Here is a 22505-nt window from a genome sequence, read left to right as displayed (position 1 = left end):
ACATTTATGAGTTGTTCTCCACACACCCTTTCTCTACTCCTTGCAGTGCTGGTCGCCTACAGTACGTCTCCTTGGTTTATCTGTCAAAATTTCCAAAACTCTATGCTAACGCAGACAAACTATTTATAGCGGCGCATCAAGTGGTCTGCTGCTTCCTCACCTACTAGCTCCCTGTAAATTTATTATAGATCTTAAATCATGCATCTCACTTGAAAAGTAGATGGCTGAGAATATAATCCGACAAGTTGGGACTCTTTGACCGCCATTTAGGACCTGGAATTGGCGAAAAGTGCTTGTTCCCTCCAGCCCCCCACCTCATTTCTTGACCAGGATAATGATACATTTTTCATCTAAATGGGAATCATAAGGACAGCAGGCATTGTACAGTAAGTGAAGTTTTCTGTTTATTGGCTCTAGTGAAGTCTTTAGTGAGTAATGTTTAAAGATAAAGGGGGGAAAAAGCAAACATTCAGATGCGTTTTTGAAATGCATTTTTGAATTTGCTTCAAAAGATCAAAATATGTAAATATTAATTGTTATTTTAAATGTGAATACATAACATATATACTTAGAGCATGTATATAAAACCCTAAAGGATGTGTTTGGATGTGTTTTAAAGGCTTAATAGGAAACATACAGCAACACCCATAGGCTCCATTGTAAGCAGACAGACATTTGATCAAATGTATTTAATATTTAGAATGATTAAAAAAAAAAATCCTTAGTCATGTCTTTCATAAAATTTAAAAAACAAAAGTGCAGTTCTCATTTTAATCCTTGTCCAGCTGCTGACTGACGTTTACTGTTAATGCTTAAATAACTTTTACTGCAAATTAATTAATCCATCCATTTTCTACCTCTTGTCCCTTTTGAGGTCGCGGGGGGTGCTGGAGCCTATCTCAGCTGCATTCGAGTGGAAGGCGGGTTACACCCATGTCAAGTCGACTGCAAATGAATATCACCTCCAAATATCGCTTATCGCCCATGAAAAAAACACATTGGTTGATCTGTCGTTTGATGTTGTCCACTGGCCAATACGATGCGATGTCATGTACTTTTGGCATGCTTTCATTGGTTGTCCTGCATATACTGTACATGCTGCTGTGTGTCTTCATCTAGCTGGTCTTCTCACTGGACCCTAAGAGGGAGGCCCAGGCCATGTGCAAAGAACTGCTGGCCCAGACCAAAGACCTGCAGACCGAAGTCTGCTGCCTGCACGATCTGCTCTGCCAGGTCTGTTTATGTTCATTTCCACTGCCCTTCCTGGGATTTGTCCTCCTCCACTCGATCCACCGCAACATAACATTTGTTCTTTGGCATATTTTCATTCTGACAAGTTCCAACATGAGTGTGTGCACCTGACTGTGCATGTGTGGTCATACATGTCCCTAGCAGTCAGGGTGTAGTCTGACAGGACACACTCCTCACAGCCCATAATTCAACACCACTGTGACACGGCCCTGTCTGCACACAGACATTGCGGGGGAAAGATGGGGGCAAGCGGGAAGCAGAGGGAGGTGAGGGGTGAGAGAGTTTAAGAGGTGAGAAAGGCCTGATGGGTTGAGGGGTTGAAAAAAGGAGGTGAGGTAGCAGTAGGTAGACAAATTGGGGTCTGATGTGGGGGCTGTGGTTCCTCATCTGTGTCAGGCAAGAATCTGCTGACCAATGAAGCCTGCTAGGACATGGCCAGTAAGGTACTCTACATCGTGGCCTCCAGTTGTCGGCCAAAGTGTAGCGTGCGTGTCTCGACATTCCAGGCTTGTAGGCGGGGTATCGGGCCCAGCATCTCATTGCAGGGGTGCAGTTACCAGTTTAGAGAAGATCCGCTACAGAGGGGTTTACCAGCACACCAGAAACCACCTCAGACCATGATTCCACACTCCTTCTCATATTCTGCCCCAAAATGCATTTTGGTCCACTTGAGACTAGGGCTGGACATTGAATAACATTTCACTTTTGGCTATGGCTTTTTATGATCATCTGTGCATGCAGTTTTCGGAGCCAGTGATGGTCAAACAGATGAGTGTATGAGTGAAAACATCTACTAGAAGTTAAGGATCTCAGTATGGTTGCTACTTGTTATTTGACACAGCAAAATCAATAATCACTCAATTAAAAAAAGTAAGGCATATGATTTCCGCATTAACATAATCACAGACAGAGTCACAGAATTGACCAATGAGAGGGAATCTGCTCTTAAAACGCAGAGTATCAGTGAACATCCATGATGTTGTGAACAACATAGTGGATGTAACATCAATGTACAAACAATCATACACACAACACACATCACATCTGTTGTGTTGTTGTGAACGACATCATGGATGTAACATCAATGCACAAACAGCACTCGCAACCTGAGAGCAACGTTCCCTCTAAGGTACACGCCTGTGCAATTTCACACTTCTCACGCGTCCTCTGTGCATGGCAAATCTAGGCCGCGCACAAAATCGAATAAAAAGATAAGCGCATAACAGTGTGCACGTTTGCTGTCGCTCACATGTGCGCCACTGAATGCTCAAGGAGTTTTGGCGTTTGCTCTCACATATGAAAAATTGGAGGGAAAATTGCCTGAGAGGATTTTTTTTTTATTTGAAACATCAGGTCGTCTCCTTACTTGTCAAGATCAGAAGAGCACACTTCAACCCTTCAAAATAACAGCATTGTGCTCAACATCCGGTACTACTAATAAGAAAATAAAAGTTTCGAAAAAGTACTTTACACAAGCATAATGTACTTAAAACACTTATTGATAAATTTAAAAAAAAGTTATGCTTTGATTTAAAATACTGATCAACATTGTCCAAAGATTTATTGCACCAATGTGAGGATTTAAAAATATATATATACATATATTATATTTATGACAGAAAAAGAACACACTATCAAGGAACTTTTAAAAAATTAAATGGCGGCAAAACTTAATTTTAAAATTGAATTAATTAATGATTTTACTTGTTTATTCGTTAACATGTTTATATCAGTTCTCTTAAATTGTATTTAATGTTGAATTTTTGTGGTAGAATGTTTTCAAAGTAATGAATAATTATTCATGGTGATTTTCAATATCAATAAAAAAAAAATGATATTTTTTTCCCATAATCGTCCAGCTCTAAAATTACAGCAAACATTTCCTCTGTCCACAGATGAATGAGACCCCACACCACGGTCAGCTACCTCGACCCGCCCCCCGGGGCAACAGGATGTTGCGGCCCCTAACGGGCATCGCCGTGGCTGCCGCCGTCCTCTTCTATCTGCTCAAGCTAAGGAATGTCAGCCCTTAATTTTCAAACATGTCACGCTATGCTTGAAATTACTTTTATGTTCCCCTTTGTTGCCGACTTTGGCGAATAAGTGCTTTGTTTTAGAGTTTTCAAGAGTATCAAAGTTTTACAAGTGCATGTTTGAATTTTTAGGAGCGGTTTGAAAAATGATAAAGAAGTTCAATAAATATTTTTTTTCTTCTATGCACATCTTAACTTGTTGAAAAATTCCATGAGACGAGAATGTATAATGTGCAGACATTTTATGATGGGACCCTGCTTGATCTTGGTAAACGGACTTCATGTGCTTGTGGTGAGAGGAGCTCCTTGTTCTGACCTCATTCATCTCCTCTTGCTCTCTGATTAAAGATGGAGGAAATGCTGAGTGACACCAGCACACACTTTCCTCCACACTTCAAACGTCGTGTGACACATAATCTCACAGACGCAGAGGTGCCGCTTTGGGAAGATCACTCACTCGTCAGGTGGATCACGAACATTTGACTCCGACTCGAGCACGTGTTTAGTATTTATCTGAGATCGCCACCATTTTTTTTCTTTCCATGAAGATTGACAGCAATAGAAGGAACGCTGGGTGTGTTACACAGCATTTAACACGTTGCACTTGCTTTAAGGCCAAATGTGCTGCCTGGATCAGGTCCAGATTTAACTTGGTTTGACATGACTATCCCACCCTGTTTAAACAGCACATTTCTTTAATAGTGTAATAAGGAATGAGGTTTTTAAAGCTGTTTTTTTTTTTTGCTGCTCAAATTCAGTACAGATAACTTATAATAGTTTTATTCAGACATGTCAAACTTCCACAAAAATCCGCGTTTTTAAACGTTTGGGTTTGCGTCAAAATAACGCCTATGCGTTTTTTTAATAAACTATCAATAAAAATAGGATGTAAACAAAAGGTGTTGAGCAGCCTTAGCCGCAGGTACTTGCTAATCCTCTTGCCTAAACGCTGCACTGACTTGCAGGACAGGTAGACAATCAGGAGCACGGAAACAAGCTCGCTAGTTAGCATCATCTGGCTATCTTACTTGGGGCGGCATAGCTCAGTTGGTAGAGTGGCCGTGTCAGCAACTTGAGGGTTGCAGGTTCGATTCCCGCTTGTGCCATCCTAGTCACTGCCGTTGTGTCCTTGGGCAAGACACTTTACCCACCTGCTCCCAGTGCCACCCACACTGGTTTAAATGTAACTTAGATATTGGGTGTCACTATGTAAAGCGCTTTGAGTCACTTGAGAAAAGCACTATATAAATATAATTCACTTCACTTCACTTCACTTGTTGTCGCCTCTGATCGCTCTCCGAGCCACATCGTTGATGAATTTCTAGTTTGCTTTTTCGCTGCCAATCATATTTCGAGGATTAAAATCTCAACGCTTTTTGTCGTTTTTGTAGAATATTTATTAGTAGTTCCTAACGCTTTGAACCCTGCGGCTTATACAAGGGTGCAGCTAATTTATGTATTTTTCTTCGCTAACAGCCATAATGTTTTATATTCAACAAATAGAGAAATGTTGAAGTAGTAACATGTTGAATTGAGAAATGGTATTACGGAATTCCTTGGATTTCGGGAACACCAGGAATTTTTCCAGTTCAAAAAACAACTTTGCTTTTTGTCCTGATAAAGAGGAATGTTGTGACGGTGGAACAGTAGAAATGCGTTGAAAAATGTGCAAAGAGTAATCGCCAGAATAAAGGGTGAAAATAGGGCTTTGGAAAACCAGGAATTCTGGAAAATCCTAGGATTCTTTTTTAACTTAGAAAAAATGTAGTTTTAAATTTCTGGCGTGGTGGAATGTCTTGAAGGTGGAATGGTTTGAGTCAGTTGAAAAATGTGGAAGTTTTAAAAATGGCCAATTCATTTTGAATGGGAAAAATGTCCCGTAAAACCTGGAATTGTGAGGAATCTGGGAATTTTTTGAATTTGTCAAGAAAAAGCCTGCGATTCCCGAGTATGCTGAAGAGTTTGAAGTTGGAATGGTGTGTTTCAGGTGAATAATGTAGAAGATAGAGCGCGCCAAGAAGAAAAGGTTGAAGATGAATTTTGGTGTAGAAATTGCTTTGGAACATTCACACAATGAAGGGTGTGTTTTGCTTTGTATTTGGCTTTGTTTAATCATTTATATTCCAAAAGCAGGATTGGTGGCAATAATGGCGGAAGAAGAAGATAGGAAGTGGCAGCAGTCAAACGATGGGTGTCCTCACTTCTTTTTACACCTGCACGACACTCCATGTTAAATGTGACCTAAAAGCCTGCCTTCATGACGTCAGAGAGCCTCAACATATATCCTCTGCTCATTCCAGACTGCTCCAGCCCTGCACGTCCCTCTGGTGTCCTGACGCAGACGCTGAGCTGCTTCCCGCCCCGCTATGCTCCTTTCGACGTTCACTTCCAGTCTTGGGCTCTCCAGGGACTGCCGGCGCCTGGACGTGCTCCATGCGCGGCCCTAGAGAACGCACGCGGGCCCAACATGAAGGCATTGCTGAGCGGAATATGCTGGTGCGTGTGCGTGACGCTGTGCACGCCGAGTGTCAACGCTTCTTGGTGGTACGCTTCTTTGCCTTCTCTCTTCGTCCTCATGTCATATTGAGTAGTCCAAATTGCCTTTTGTGCAGGTGCTGTCATGGCAACATAGTTTCTGTTTTAATCTTTATAATGAACTATTTCATGTCATTCTCACGCTGTAGTCTTCCTTCTGGAAGAAATCTTTAAAGGCTGCAAGTCTCAACCAGTCTCTCAGCACCTTTTTTCTTCAAACATTTCAACACCTTTCTCAATCATACATCTCTATCGTGCTCTAATTGTTTCTATGTACACTTCATTAGATAACACAAACCATCATGCTCAGGTGTTTTTTACATGTCCACTGGTAAAAGAGGTCATCAAATATTTTCCGTATTTTTCTGACTATAAGTCGCAGTTTTTTTCATAGTGCGACTTATACTCAGGAGCGACTTATGTGTGGAATTGTTAACACATTACCGTAAAATATCAAATAGTATTACTTAGCTCATTCACGTAAGAGACTAGACGTATAAGATTTCATGGGATTTAGCGATTAGGAGTGACAGATTGTTTGGTAAACGTATAGCATGTTCTATATGTTATAGTTATTTGAATGACTCTTACCATAATATGTTACGTTAACATACCAGGCACCTTCTCAGCTGGTTATGTATGCGTCATATAACGTACACTTATTCAGCCTGTTGTTCACTATTCTTTATTTATTTTAAATTGCCTTTCAAATGTCTATTCTTGGTGTTGGGTTTTATCAAATAATTTTCCTCAAAAAATGCGACTTATACTTATACAGTGCGACTTACTATATATGTTTTTTTTCCTCTTTATTATACATTTTCGGCAGGTGCGACTTATACTCCGGGGCGACTTATACTTCAAAAAATGCGGTAGTATGCAGCAGTCACACATGCTGCTCTGCAGAACGGAGCGACTGATAGGTTTTTTTCTAGGCTGATACCGATTATTAGTAGTCAAGGAGGGTGATATTTAGAGGTGATAATCATTAGCAGTAAAAGTTATTTAATTGAATTTAAAAATTGTATTTAATCATGAATGTTATTTGTCAGTAAACATCTGGAAAAGGCTTGAAGTTGTTGGGGTTTTTTTTACATTATTTTGGAGAAAAGGTGTGACCAGTAGTGACATAATGTTTGATGATGTGCATAATTATCTTTAAAAAAAACATCAAACGCCTTTTATGATGTGCTTAATTATCATTAAAAAAAACATCAAACGCCTTTTATTATGTGTGTCTAAGAGAAGCATCAACATTTAATTTAAAATATGGAACATTTCCTGGGAAAACTGGTCAAAATTTGGCATTTCTCAGCATCTCAATAACTCTCCATCAAGGGGTGCACATCCAAAAAGCAATTCTTATTCATCCTGATTTCTTAATTAATACATAATTTTCAAAAATCGATTCAAAGTTTGGGAAAAACATTTTTTTGCACTTTTTAACAATACATGTTTAGGCCATTTCCGTGCAACCAGAATGTTATTTTCCAACCTTCTAATTTAATTATTAAAACAAATGATACACACCCGTATCACCATCTCCTCAATTTTATTTACTTTTACAACAGTTGATGTATACTGGATACATTGTGAGATTTCCTCGTGAAGAACCCTGACATAAAAACAATTCTGGGCTCCTTCACGTAGATTTTATTTGAGTGTCTTTACTTATATCAAATGTTCTCAATCTTTTTTCAGTGATGTACCCCCTGTGAACATATTTTTAATTCAAGTACCCCCTAAACAGAGCAAATCATTTTTGGTTGGAAAAAAGAGATAAAGAAGCAAAATACAGCACTATGTCATCAGTTTCTGATTTATTAAATTGTATAACAGTGCAAAATATTGCTCATTTGTAGTGGTCTTTCTTGAACTATTTGGAAAAAATATATAAAATAATAAAAAAATTATTGAAAAATAAACAAGTGATTCAGTTTTAAATAAAGATTTCTACACATAGAAGTAATCATCAACTTAAAGTGCCCTCTTTGGGGATTGTGATAGAGATCCATCTGGATTCATGAACTTAATTCTAAACATTGCTTCACAAAAAGAGAATTCTTTAACATCAGAATTTATGGAGCATGTCCACAAAAAAATCTAGCTGTCAACACTGAATATTGCATTGTTACATTTCTTTTCACACATTATGAACATACATTCATATTTTGTTGAAGTATTATTGAATAAATATATTTTTTAAGGATTTTTGTATTGTTGCTATTTTTAGAATATTTAAAAAAGATCTCACGTACCCCTTGGCATACCTTCAAGCACACTCAGGGGTACCCGTACCCCCATTTGAGAACCACTGACTTGTATAATCATTTCATGTTTGTCAAGACATTTACAATAAGTTTGCATTTTTAACAGCGATATCTTTTCCTTGGCCTTCTTGTCCATTCATCCCTGTCGCATTAATCAATCAATCAATCAATCAATGTTTACTTATATAGCCCTAAATCACTAGTGTCTCAAAGGGCTGCACAAACCACCACGACATCCTCGGTAGGCCCACATAAGGGCAAGGAAAACTCACACCCAGTGGGACATCGGTGACAATAATGACCCAGTGGGACGTCGGTGACAATGATGACTATGAGAACCTTAGAGAGGAGGAAAGCAATGGATGTCGAGCGGGTCTAACATGATACTGTGAAAGTTCAATCCACAATGGATCCAACACAGTCGCGAGAGTCCAGTCCAAAGCGGATCCAACACAGCAGCGAGAGTCCCGTTCACAGCGGAGCCAGCAGGAAACCATCCCAAGCGGAGGCGGATCAGCATCGCAGAGATGTCCCCAGCCGATACACAGGCAAGCAGTACATGGCCACCGGATCGGACCGGACCCCCTCCACACGGGAGAGTGGGACATAGAAGAAAAAGAAAAGAAACGGCAGATCAACTGGTCTAAAAAGGGAGTCTATTTAAAGGCTAGAGTATACAAATGAGTTTTAAGGTGAGACTTAAATGCTTCTACTGAGGTGGCATCTCGGACTGTTACCGGGAGGGCATTCCAGAGTACTGGAGCCTGAACGGAAAACGCTCTATAGCCCGCAGACTTTTTTGGGGCTTTGGGAATCACTAACAAGCCGGAGTCCTTTGAACGCAGATTTCTTGCCGGGACATATGCTACAATACAATCGGCAAGATAGGATGGAGCTAGACCGTGTAGTATTTTATACGTAAGTAGTAAAACCTTAAAGTCACATCTTAAGTGCACAGGAAGCCAGTGCAGGTGAGCCAGTACAGGCGTAATGTGATCAAACTTTCTTGTTCTTGTCAAAAGTCTAGCAGCCGCATTTTGTACCTACTGTAATCTTTTAATGCTAGACATGGGGAGACCCGAAAATAATATGTTACAGTAATCGAGGCGAGACGTAACAAACGCATGGATAATGATCTCAGCGTCTTTAGTGGACAGAATGGAGCGAATTTTAGCGATATTACGGAGATGAAAGAAGGCCGTTTTAGTAACGCTTTTAATGTGTGCCTCAAAGGAGAGAGTTGGGTCGAAGATAATACCCAGATTCTTTACCGTGTCTCCTTGTTTAATTGTTTGGTTGTCAAATGTTAGAGTTGTATTATTAAATAGAGTTCGGTGTCTAGCAGGACCGATAATCAGCATTTCCGTTTTTTTGGCGTTGAGTTGCAAAAAGTTAGCGGACATCCATTGTTTAATTTCATTAAGACACGCCTCCAGCTGACTACAATCCGGCGTGTTGGTCAGCTTTAGGGGCATGTAGAGTTGGGTCTCATCAGCATAACAGTGAAAGCTAATACCGTATTTGCGTATGATGTCACCTAGCGGCAGCATGTAGATGCTGAAGAGTGCAGGGCCAAGGACCGAACCCTGGGGAACTCCACACGTTACCTTAACGTAATCCGAGGTCACATTGTTATGGGAGACACACTGCATCCTATCAGTAAGATAAGAGTTAAACCAAGACAGGGCTAAGTCTGACATACCAATTCGTGTTTTGATACGTTCTAATAAAATATTATGATCGACGGTATCGAAAGCAGCGCTAAGATCGAGGAGCAGCAACATAGATGACGCATCAGAATCCATCGTTAGCAATAGATCATTAGTCATTTTTGCGAGGGCTGTGTGGAGTGATTTGCCCTGAAACCGGATTGAAAGGTTTCACATAGATTGTTAGACGCCAAGTGTTCATTTAACTGCTCCGCAACAATTTTTTCGAAGATTTTTGAAATAAAGGGAAGGTGAGACACCGGTCGGTAGTTTACCATGAGGTCAGGATCGAGGTTAGGTCTTTTAAGAAGAGGATGAATAACCGCTTTTTTGAATGCTAGGGGAACAGTGCCCGAGGAGAGTGATAAGTTTATAATATTTAGCACTGATGGACCTAATAATACAAAGAGCTCCTTGATCAGTTTCCCAGGAAGAGGGTCAAGTAAACATGTCTGTTTTATTCCATTTACACGTTGTAACAATTCCTCTAATGTTATTTCCTCAAAACGAGAGAAACTATTTTGGAGGGCAGTATCCGCCGTATATACCATCGTATCAGTGTTAATAGAACCCCGTTGTAGCTGGGACGCATTGTCTTTAATCTCCTTTCTAATGACTTCAATTTTCTTACTAAACAATTGCATAAAGTCATCAGCTGAGTGGGTTGAGCTACTGGAAGGGGACCCTTGTTGGGTTAACGATGCTACCGTACTAAACAAACATTTAGGATCGTTTTTATTACGGTGGATGAGATTTGAGTAATATTTAGCTTTAGCTAAGGTAAGCATGCGTTTATAAGTTATTAAACCATCACTCCATGCTTGATGGTGCACCTCAAGTTTAGTCGTGCGCCATTTGCGTTCCAGCTTTCTACATAATAATTTCTGAGCTCTAGTTTCTTCTGTAAACCACGGGGTGCGCTTTTTTGGAGCCTTTTTTAACTTTAGCGGTGCTATGTTATCAATGGTTTCGCGCAGGGCGTCGTTAAAGTTGTTAGTGAGGTTATCAATAGAGCCCACATACTTTGGGAATGGTGCCATTACCGAGGGCAGTAGGTCAGCAAGAGTTGTCGTTGTGGCTGTATTAATGTTGCGGCTGCTATAGCAGTTATTATTATTATTAGTTTGACGAACATGCGTCTGAACCTCGAATTTTATAAGGTAATGATCGGACAATACTTTAGTATACGGGAGTATCGTAACTTTGGAAACGGTGATACCCCTGACAAGCACTAAGTCTATCGTATTACCGTTGCGATGCGTGGGTTCATTTATTATTTGTGTGACACCACAGCTATCAATTACAGTCTGGAGCGCTACGCATGGTGGGTCCGATGGGGTATTCATATGGATATTAAAGTCCCAAATTATGATTATATTATTGGCGTGTGTCACTAGATCAGCAACGAACTCTGAGAATTCATTGATAAAGTCCGAATAGGGCCCTGGGGGGCGGTAGATAACAGCCAGTTGTAGAGGCAGCGGTGTGACAGACCTCATAGTAAGCACCTCAGACGATTTATATTTATTATTTATGTTAGGACTAAGGTTAAAGTTTTCGTTGTATATTAGTGCGACCTCCCCACCCCTTTTAAGCGGACGGGCAATATGCGCATGTGTAAAGTTAGGAGGACATGCCTCATTTAGCGCAAAAAAGTCGTTTGGTTTAAGCCAGGTTTCGCTGAGACCGATGACGTTAAGATTGTTGTCTCTGATAATATCATTAACTAATAATGTTTTGGGAGACAATGATCTTATGTTTAAAAAACCTATATTATAGGTAGTGGGCTGTTTTAGGTAGTTTTTGATCAAATTATCCGTAGTAGCAATATTAATAATGTTGTGTTTATTATGCCCAGTGCATTTAGTATAGTTACGACCATATCTAGGAATTGATACAACAGGAATTTTCCGATTGTTTGATTGTTGCTTTGATAAACTGCACGCATCATGGTTAGCCACCTCAGTAACGGGGATTTTCCGATTGTTTTTTTGTTGCTTTGATAAACTGCACGCATCATGGTTAGCCACCTCAGTAACGGGGATTTTCCGATTGTTTGTTTGTTGCTTTGATAAACTGCACGCATCATAGTTAGCCACCTCGGTAAAACACATGTCCAACTCTGAAACACTCAAATTAAATGATTGAATCACGAAACATGAAACTGGCGGTGCTCCTTTTAATGAGCCCTGAACTAGACTCGGAAGATGCCAAGGAAGAAGGACCAAAACTATATTTCCTGGCAAAAATGGAAAGTTTTGACAGTTAAGCAGAGGAGATGTGCTGTAGGCAGGAAGGACAGAACGGGTTCAGATATCAACACATATTTGGAGGGAATTATTGTGTATTTTAATTAAAATTAATCAAGAACATTAGGCTTTAGCAAAAATAACTTTTTTCAAGTAAAGTGTTTCAGCAATAGTTATCTACTTCTTATTTTTAAATAGTAAATACTCCTGTCGTGTTTACATATTGTATCTGCTGATCAACTTTACCTCAATTGCGCATTACTCACAGGCGCTCCGGCACAGCAAATCTATGCTGCGCACAAAATCAACTCCCATCTGAACTATAAACAAAATAAACAGATAACAGTTTGTTCTGTATAGTTTTGCATCGCAACTGTGAGTAAAAGGTGACAGCAAGGGGCCACAACAGAGAAAACAATGTTCGTCAACACTGTTAAATTATTACATCTGTAGAGACACTTTAAAGAGGGCAGGAATTCCATCCATCACTTTATTGAGCAAAACTGTTTGTCGGCCTTAACCACAACAAAAACATTTTAAAAAAAGAAAAAATGTATATAGCAAAACTGGTCAATGTCTCCCGTACAAAACATTCTTAATCCAACTCTTTTGCATCTGTCATATCGACAGCAGCCGTTCTTGCTCTCTCACTTGCACAAATGCACGCCAGTGATGCATTTATGGCCACACAAAAAGTCGGATCACTCCAAAGCTGGACCCCCACCTAGACATAAAACACTATAGCACACAACTCAAGAAAAACAAGATTGTATTTGTTGTATTCATTTAAATTGGCCAAATCACTAACGCCGTATTTTCCGGACTTTAAGGCGCACATAATTTTTTTTTTTTTTTTTTTCTCAAAACTCGACGGTCTGCCTTATAACTATTATAAAGAAATATTGTGGGTGAGCATACCCACCTCAAAGCTATTTTATTTGGTACATGATGTAATTATAAGTGTGACCAGTGGATGGCAGTCAAACATAAGAGATATGTCTAGACTGCACTATGATGGGTCTCAAGTAACCAACACCAACCTTTTAAATGTTCCATTGAAAGTAGAGATGTCTGACAATGGCTTTATGGCCGATATACGATATTCTGATATTGTTAAACTCTTACCGATTCCGATATCAACCGATACCGACATATACAGTCGTGGAATTAACACACTATTAAGCTTAATATTGTTGTGATGCCCCGCTGGATGCATTAAACAATGTAACAAGGTTTTCCAAAATAAATCAACTCAAGTTATGTAAAAAAGTGCCAACATGGCACTGCCATATTTATTATTGAAGTCACAAAGTGCATTATTTTTTTAACATGCCTCAAAACAGCAGCTTGGAATTTGGGACATGCTCTCCCTGAGAGAGCATGAGGTGGATGAGATGGGCGGGATGGGGTTAGATGGGTTTGGGTTGAGGTGGGGGGAGGCGGGAAACAGGGCGTCCACCGTAGTCGATAATCTTTTTCTCTATCTTTTTCTTATGGGTCATTAATCCTTTACTGTTGCCATATCTAATATAAAATAGTGTAAAGTTCTTGAATCCGTCAGTAAACTTGCCATGAAAGCGCTAAAACATACTGGCGTAGTGAGTTTACATTTTTCACCCTAGGCAGTTATTAGCGTTCCTGTCGGACTGTTTTTCACAGGACACATTCCTGGTGTTGTTGTTTCTGGATGAGAAGATGCTGCTCCGTTATTAATTGAAGTAAAGTCTGAATGTCATTGAAACAGTTAGCTCCATCTTTTGACACTTCTTCCACTCCCGTCCTTGCACGCTACACCGCTACAACAATAATGACGGGGAGAAGACGCTGTCAAAGGCAAGCCAGGTAAATAAGACCGCCCACAAAACTGCACATCCGCAAGCGACTGTCAGAAAGCGGCTTGAAGATGATCTGTAAAACATCATCAATGCAACATTTTGACCAAAGAACCACAACTACATTTTATGTAGACCACAAGGAAGTCTTTTACATTTAGAAAAAAAAAAAAATATATATATATATAACTCCTTTAATGCGCCCTGTAATCCGGTGCGCCTAATATATGATAAAAGATCAAAAATAGACCATTCATCGCCAGTGCGCCTTATAATCCGATGCGCCCTATGGTCCGTAAAATACGGTATTAGAAAAAAAAGTGTTGTCATTTGATTATAAAAATTAGACATTTACAGTAAATTATGTCCGCTTTGGGACAGGTGTGCTGCTGGTGTGGCCATAGTGTGCACGTCTGATGTTGCTCACATGTGCTCCACTGACTGCTCGGGGAGTTTGCTCACACACATGAAGAATTAGAGGGAACATTGCTGCTGGTGTAGTTCTGTTGCAGTTGTTAAAAAAAGGCCGATAATGGTTGGATCTCTACTCTGCAGGTACATGGGCAGTCTGGGCTCTCAGGTGATGTGCGACAACGTTCCAGGGTTGGTGAGCAAACAGCGCCAGCTCTGCCGCCAGCATCCCCGAGTGATGCAGGTGGTGGGGGCCGGAGTGCAGGAATGGCTGTCAGAGTGCCAGCACCAGTTCCGCCACCAGCGCTGGAAGTGCAACACGGTGGCGCGGGACCACAGCCTGTTTGGACGCCTGCTACTGCACAGTGAGTCGGTGTCCTGTCCCTGATCTTCTCAGGTGCGCTTGTAACCGCTCCTGTCGTGGGACCACAAACTGAACATGGGCACCCAGGAAGGACATCACGTATGTGATACCGTTCAAAGGGTTGTCACAGTACCACATTAGCTGTAAATTGTCACACACTTATTTGATACAGCAGAAGAAATACAAACGCTGAGCCCATGTACTTTGAAAATGTATTTAAGATCACCTCACTGCAACATCTGCTTGCACAGAATCGACATATCAGCATCAGCTGCCAAGATGTAGCCACACATTGGAAAAAAGAATAGGAGTGAACTATAAGAAAAACAATACCGTGCTTAGAACTATCATCATAGATAATAAGGCAAGGAATCTCTTATTCCATTCTTGAATCAAAATCAATACTTTTTCAGTTCGGATTAACTACATTCCTCCATAAAATAAACAGCTCTGATCAATTTCGATTTTTCTTCAAAGAAAACTGGTTTTGTTTAATACAATTCCACCCAAATATTTAATAAAGACAAATAAGACAACAAGAGAAGTATCCAACACATGTCTTTTCTAAAGTAAATGTGTACGGCAGATATAGATCATCTACATTGACAATATGATTTGTCCGAGTGGCTGGACAGGACAGGTTACAAAAAAGTAAATTTAAAAAAAAAATTGATTACAAATAAAAATCATCCATCCATCCATCTATCCATCTTCTTCTGCTTATCCGAGGTCGGGTCGCTGGGGCAGCAGCCTCAGCAGGGAAGCCCAGACTTCCCTCTCTCCAGCCACTTCGTCCAACTCTTCCCGGGGGATCCCGAGGCGTTCCCAGGCCAGCCGGGAGACATAGTCTTCCCAACGTGTCCTGGGTCTTCCCCGTGGCCTCCTACCGTTGTGGTGAAGAAGGAGCTGAGCCGGAAGGCAAAGCTCTCAATTTACCGTTCGATCTACGTTCCCATCCTCATCTATGGCCATGTTCTTTGGGTCATGACCGAAGGGATAAGATCACGGGTACAAGCGGCCGAAATGAGTTTCCTCCGCCGGGTGGCGGGGCTCTCCCTTAGAAATAGGGTGAGAAGCTCTGCCATCCGAGAGGAGCTCAAAGTAAAGCCGCTGCTCCTCCACATCGAGAGGAGCTAGATGAGGTGGCTCGGGCATCTGGTCAGGATGCCACCCGAACGCCTCCCTAGGGAGGTGTTTAGGGCACGTCCAACTGGTAAAAATGACGGGTCATTCAAAAATAAACATTTTTACAGCCCTAATAAATACCAACAGTCAACCAGTTGACATTGTAAAAAGAACAGATGTGGCATGGATTCTTCAAGTACTTCAACAATATTGTCATTAATAGTTTTTTCAATACGGTGACCTCATGTCATTTGTGATGAAGAGGCTCCAACGTTTGTTTAAATCTGTCTTTTTTTTTTTTCTTTATTAGTATCAATATTTAAGTGTGTGAGCGCACACTGAGTAAGTTTTCCATTTCAAGTATGAAACAAATCTCTAATTTCACTTTGTTCCAGCCTTCAGGAAACATTTCGAAACAGCCATAAATATTAAGGCTGAAAATGATGACTTTTGCCTAATGACTTTCAACACAACACACCTGAATGATTGTCTTGTATCAATGAACCTCATGTTCTTCAAACCTCCGCAAAGATGTTATGTTTTTATCTTTGGAATAGCTCCAAATAGGATCTTAGATCAGATTTTACAAAATTCAAAACCAGTGAAGTTGGCAGGTTGTGTAAATGGTAAATAAAAACAGAATACAATGATTTGCAAATCCTTTTAAACCGATATTCAATTGAATTGACTGCAAAGACAAGCTACTTAATGTTCGAATTGGAAAACATTGTTATTTTTTGCAAAAATTCGCTAATTTGGAATTTGATGCCTGCAACATGTTTCAAAAAAACTGGCACAAGTAGCAAAAAAGACTGAGAACGTTGAGGAAGGCTCATCAAACACTTATTGGGAACATCCCACAGGTGAACAGGCTAGTTGGGAACAGGTGGGTGCCATGATTAGGTATAAAAGCAGCTTCCATGAAATGCTCAGTCATTCACAAACAAGGATGGGGCGAGGGTCACCACTTTGTGAACAAATGCGTGAGCAAATTGTCAAACAGTTTAAGAACAACATTTCATAACCAGTTATTGCAAGGAATTTAAGGATTTCACCATTTACGGTCTGTAATATCATCAATAGGTTCAGAGAATCCGGAGAAATCTCTGCACGTAAGCGATAGTACGGACCTTGGATCCCTCAGGCAGTACTGCATGAAAAAGCGACATCGTTGTGTAAAGGACATCACCACATGTGCTCAGGAACCCTTCAGAAAACCACTGTCAGTAACTACAGTTTGTCGCTACATCTGTAAATGCAAGTTCAAACTCTACTATGCAAAGCAAAAGCCATTTATTAACAACACCCAGAAACGCCGCCGGTTTCGCTGGGCCAGAGCTCGTCTAAGATGCTCTGATGCAAAGTGGAAAAGTGTTTTGTGGTCTGAGGAGTCCACATTTCATTTTTTTTTTGGAAACTGTGGATGTCGTGTCCTCCGAAACAAAGTGGAAAATAACCATCCGGATTGGTATGGGGTCCATAGTCATTCTCATCGACGTCCCACTGGGTAGTGAGTTTTTCCTTGCCCTTATGTGGGCGCTGAACCGCGGATGTCGTTGTGGCTTGTACAGCCCTTTGAGACACTTGTGATTTAGGGCTAGAGAAATAAACATTGATTGATTGATTTTCTAAAACTGCTTTTTGCAGATGATGTAGTCCTGATGGCTTCATCTGGCCGGGATCTTCAGCTCTCACTGGATCGGTTCGCAGCCGAGTGTGAAGCGACCGGAATGAGAATCAGCACCTCCAAGTCCGAGTCCATGGTTCTCGCCCGGAAAAGGGTGGAGTGCCATCTCCGGGTTGGTGAGGAGACCCTGCCCCAAGTGGAGGAGTTCAAATACCTAGGAGTCTTGTTCACGAGTGGGGGAAGAGTGGATCGTGAGATCGACAGGCGGATCGGTGCGGCGTCTTCAGTAATGCGGACGTTGTATCGATCCGTTGTGGTGAAGAAGGAGCTGAGCCGGAAGGCAAAGCTCTCAATTTACCGGTCGATCTACGTTCCCATCCTCACCTATGGTCATGAGCTTTGGGTCATGACCGAAAGGATAAGATCACGGGTACAAGCGGCCGAAATGAGTTTCTTCCGCCGGGTGGCGGGGCTCTCCCTTAGAGATAGGGTGAGAAGCTCTGCCATCCGGGAGGAACTCAACGTAAAGCCGCTGCTCCTCCACATCGAGAGGAGCCAGATGAAGTGGTTCGGGCATCTGGTCAGGATGCCACCCGAACGCCTCCCTAGGGATGTGTTTAGGGCACGTCCAGCTGGTAGGAGGCCACGGGGAAGACCCAGGACACGTTGGGAAGACTATGTCTCCCGGCTGGCCTGGGAACGCCTCGGGATCCCCCGGGAAGAGCTAGACGAAGTGGCTGGAGATAGGGAAGTCTGGGCTTTCCTGCTTAGGCTGCTGCCCCCGCGACCCGACCTCGGATAAGCGGAAGATGATGGATGGATGGATGGATTGATTTTCTTCTCGCCTCCTCAGGTTACCGCGAAGTGGCCTTCATCCACGCCATCTCGTCGGCGGGCGTGGTCTACACTCTGGCGCGAGCTTGCAGCCGCGGCGAACTGGACTCGTGCTCATGCGACCCCACCAAGACGGGTTCTTGGCAGGACAACAATGGTGTCTTCACCTGGGGCGGCTGCAGTGAGCACGTGGAGCACGCCGCACGCTTCAGCCAGGCCTTCGTGGACGCCAAGGAACGGAAGGAGCGCGACGCCCGCGCCCTCATGAACCTGCACAACAACCGTGCCGGCAGAAAGGTGAGGCGGCGGCGGCGAGCATCCGCTGGCCCTTTTCGTGCTCTCCTGATCTCGCTTGGGGTTTCAGGCAGTGAAGCGCTTGATGACGCTGCAGTGTAAATGTCACGGCATCAGCGGCTCATGCAGCCTGCGCACCTGCTGGCTCGCCCTGGCCGACTTCAGACGCACCGGCGACCACCTGCGCAGGAAGTACCACGCCGCCGTGCACGTAGCCGTGGACCAGTACGGCACCGGCTTCACACGCCTCACAGGCGGGCGCTTGAATCCCCCCGGCAAGAAGCAGCTGGTCTACTCGGAGGACTCGCCCGACTTCTGCATAGCGGACCAGCAGTCAGGTTGGCCACGCCCCTTTTTGTCAAGCACTTGAAGTCACTCTGAAGACTGAACCCGCACGAAACAGATTTAAATGAACGCGATGAGCAGATACGATTGTTCAGGTTCTGGTCCCACTTCCCATTCTGTGGAACAAATCGCTTATTTAAAAAAAAAAAAAGAGAACAAAGATGTAAATTAGCGTCAGCATAGTTGAGTTTAGTTTTAAGATGAGCGTACAAAGACTGCGTTCACACTGCAGCGTCAAATGTCCAGTTAGCATTTTCTTGTCAAATGCGATATTTTTAGTGGCCGTTAACGCCACACAAAAAGTTAGAGATGTCCGATAATGGCTTTTTTGCCGATATCCGATATTCCAATATTGTCCAACTCTTAATTACCGATTCCTATATCAACCGATAGCGATATATATACCGTCGTGGAATTAACGCATTATTATGCCTAATTTTGTTGTGATGCCCTGCTGGATGCATTAAACAATGTAACAAGGCTTTCCAAAATAAGAGAACAACTTCAACACAAGTTGTGGAAAAAAGTGCCAACATGGCACTGCCATATTTATTACTAAAGTCACAAAGTGCATGATTTTTTTAACATACCTCAAAACAGCCTCTTGGAATTTGGGACTTGCTTTGTCTGAGATAATCCAAATACCCACTACAACTATGGGAAATATACTTTGACATTATTGTTTGGGGGCGGGGGGCGTGGTTAAGAGGGGAGTATAATTCACCAACTCGAGTATTTCATATATATATATATATATATATATATACATATATATATATATATATATATATATATATATGAAATACTTTACTTTCAGTGAATTCTAGTTATATATTTATTTTATTATATATATAAATAAAATAAATAGTTGCATTTCAGACGGCACCTATCAAATACACAGTAATAAAACAGTTGTTCTACTAACTGTACTGTGCTTGATGGTTACTAAAATAAAGACAACAACACTCACCTTTCACTGTTTGAGTAACTTTTATTCTGCCATTAGCACACTTGCCATCAGGTGCGCAACACCACGTAAATCATTGGCCAATCAAAAAGCAACCCCCTTAACGCTATAGCCAACATTCACCAGGAGATGACGACAGACTACATATATTCACCCTTACAGCACATGGCTGTAACTTCCTCGTTCTTCTGCTTTGTCTCCTTGTGTGCAGTTTTTTATTAAAATCCGTAGATGTTCTAACGTTATTGGGCAGACAAGCTGTTTATATAGTGGGAAAGCGGGCGTGAAAACAGGCTATCCCCACTCAGGTCAGCATGGAGCTCGAGGGGGCTTGGCCTCCAGCTCTGCTGAATTTCGGGAGATTTTCGGGAGCAAATTTCTTCCGGAAGTTTTTCGGGAGAGGCGCTGAATTTCGGAAGTTTCCTGGAAAATCCGGGAGGGTTGGCAAGTATGCTATTGTGCACCGTTTTGTTTGGTTCACAAGGTGAAAGTCAAATAAGACACTGGCTCATAACATGCAACTCGGGACATTTCAAGCCTTCTTTAGGTATCGTTTTGATGATTTTGGCTTCTGAGAGCCTTAAATAGAAATTTAAAAAATCTAAGTCCTGATCATCATAATTATAATCAATATAAGTTACTTTGCATGTAATGAGTTAATATCACATTATACTTTCACATTAGAAGTTGAACTCCTGACATGACTTTTACAGCGTAGTCTAATTTGATGAGTTCCACCTGTTCAATAAAAATGTGCTTGCAACTTTTCTTTGACTACAAGCAAACATTCACCTAGCGAAAATCAGGAGCACTGTGGCAAGTATGTGCAAGCTCTTAATGGCTGACGTTGGTCTATGCTGGAGCCACTTCTTGCTCTCGTCTTGCTCATCCGAACGACAAGGCACTCATTTCCACCCAACCAATAACGTCGCTAGTGCGATCGGCGGTGGGAGTTGGTACCTTTTGTTTGCGTCACGTGACTGCTGCTCAAAAGGGCCACATTCATTTATAGTTAATGCAAACTCTACAGCGCCATGTTGCTGTCTGACGTCACTACGCACGTTGCGTAATCACGTTGTTCCCGCCTGCAAGAGTCATTATGAGAACATGTGAAGCGATTCCAAGGAGTTGATACACTTGGAACCAGTTTTTGTTTGAGAACTGGTTTAAAAAAAATATCAGGTGTTGATTCCCGTCCCGGGTGGTAATCCGCTTGGATTAGTTCCATGTTTGTTTGTTTTATAGCGAGTGCTCTGCAAAACACTGTACCTAGCACTCCAGCAGAGAATTGCAAGTTATGCCTCGCCAAGAAACGCCAAAATAAAGACGCCGTTAGAAATTGTAAATTGCGACTGTAAATTTTCTTGACAAAAAAACCCATTAATTATCGTCAACGACCTATTTTATGACAAAAACAGGTCTTGTTGTGAATGTAGTTTGAGACGTTTTGCAATAACCTTCATAAAAGTGATTTCAAGTTAACTTCAGATATCTGAACACCGTTGCTCACAAAGATTAACATTTCTAGTCAACATTCACTGTTGGCGACTACCACGTCACACCTAACTGTGATGTCACATGGGCGAAGGGGCGGAGTCTTCATACCCACATTGATGACGGTGGCGAGGGAACACCAAGGAAATGTCAACATTAGCAAACTCCACCCAAATATTTGTGATGCGTTCAGTGACACCAAGAAAAGCACGTCAATTTGAAGTGAACATGTTCCATGGCAACACAGCACACCATGTGAGCGCTGACGTACGTGTCTTTTCCTCCTCAGGCTCGACGGGCACAGCCGGGCGCGTCTGCAACCGCACGTCCCGCGGCGCCGACAGCTGTGAGGTGATGTGCTGTGGGCGGGGCTACGACACAGCGCAGGTCAGCCGCCGCACTAAGTGCGAGTGCAAGTTCCACTGGTGTTGTGCTGTGCTCTGCAGAGACTGCCACCAGGTGTTGGAGGTGCTCACCTGCAAGGGTCACACGTGACCACACCTCCATCATCATGGTGAAGGTGTAGTATTCTGACCACCAGGGGGTGCTGTAACACCACATTCCTGGGAAGAAAAAAAAAACCCTGCTGCATTGGCTCTTTAAAGCCACTAGAGGGCAGAACAGTAAACATTGCATTAGCATTGTGACAACCTGGAGGAGTCCAAAAACACTTAAAATGGAAATCATAGCAGGCGTGTCCTGAGAGGACTCTTGACAAAACCATGCCTGCTGAAGCAATGCATGACTTATCAGTTAGCATTCAGTCATACACCAAAAGTTCTTTATTGTTTTGTTTTTTTGTATTTTTTTTGTAATGATGGCAACTGTTTTTGTACAACAAACAACTTTTTAAATAATCCTCAAAAAAAAAACTCAACAAAACCCAAACAGGTCAAATAAAGTCTGTTGGCTTTGTCCACGCCTCCTCGTCACTTCACTGTAACAAGATGCCGTGTCAGCACGTTTAGTGTCCCGGGAAAAAGGCTGCGTCAGATGCGGGTCAGCTGGTGCCAGAGGCTGGACGGCAGGATGCTCTCCACCTTCTCCATGATGAAGTTGAGAGGCGCAAAGAGCGTGCTCAGGAACTACCAGAGCAAGTAACACATGAACATCATGCTTTTTACACCATTTCTTTGGATAAGTGTGTGTGTGTGTGTGTACTTAC

General features: G+C 42.1%; 3 protein-coding genes across 7 annotated transcripts in view; 2 read left to right on the top strand and 1 right to left on the bottom strand.

Annotated features, from left to right (window-relative positions):
- Positions 1-3479, top strand: part of asz1 (ankyrin repeat, SAM and basic leucine zipper domain containing 1) — a 48657-nt gene extending 45178 nt beyond the window's left edge. Inside the window, exons 12-13 of the mRNA XM_061894311.1 lie at positions 1120-1233; positions 3147-3479. Of these exons, the coding sequence (XP_061750295.1) occupies positions 1120-1233; positions 3147-3284 (252 nt within the window). The 3' untranslated portion in view covers positions 3285-3479. The remainder of the gene's footprint in view (positions 1-1119; positions 1234-3146) is intronic.
- A 1633-nt stretch (positions 3480-5112) lies between these two features.
- Positions 5113-22255, top strand: wnt2 (wingless-type MMTV integration site family member 2). Its single transcript, XM_061894310.1, has 5 exons — positions 5113-5828; positions 14435-14655; positions 18260-18537; positions 18605-18872; positions 21630-22255. The coding sequence occupies exons 1-5, from the start codon at positions 5542-5544 to the stop codon at positions 21833-21835; spliced, it is 1260 nt and encodes a 419-aa protein (XP_061750294.1). The 5' UTR covers positions 5113-5541; the 3' UTR covers positions 21836-22255.
- The window catches only part of LOC133549151 (suppressor of tumorigenicity 7 protein homolog), a 54809-nt gene continuing 54411 nt past the window's right edge, over positions 22108-22505 (bottom strand). For all 5 annotated transcript variants that reach the window (XM_061894305.1, XM_061894306.1, XM_061894307.1 and 2 more), the window contains one exon: positions 22108-22425. In XM_061894305.1, coding sequence (XP_061750289.1) covers positions 22330-22425 — 96 coding nt within the window. In that variant the 3' untranslated portion in view covers positions 22108-22329. The remainder of the gene's footprint in view (positions 22426-22505) is intronic.

The sequence above is a fragment of the Nerophis ophidion genome, linkage group LG03 (genome assembly GCF_033978795.1).
Source record: "Nerophis ophidion isolate RoL-2023_Sa linkage group LG03, RoL_Noph_v1.0, whole genome shotgun sequence".
In the NCBI taxonomy this organism is placed as follows: Eukaryota; Metazoa; Chordata; class Actinopteri; order Syngnathiformes; family Syngnathidae; genus Nerophis; species Nerophis ophidion.
This window is presented reverse-complemented; position numbering and strand designations above follow the sequence as displayed.

Excerpts from the sequence above, each read along its gene's own strand:
- wnt2 (XM_061894310.1), top strand. The coding sequence starts at position 5,542 with ATGACGTCAGAGAGCCTCAACATATATCCTCTGCTCATTCCAGACTGC. Across the intron at positions 5,829-14,434 it reads AGTGTCAACGCTTCTTGGTG|GTACATGGGCAGTCTGGGCT; the intron begins GTACGCTTCTTT and ends TCTACTCTGCAG. Across the intron at positions 14,656-18,259 it reads TGGACGCCTGCTACTGCACA|GTTACCGCGAAGTGGCCTTC; the intron begins GTGAGTCGGTGT and ends TCGCCTCCTCAG.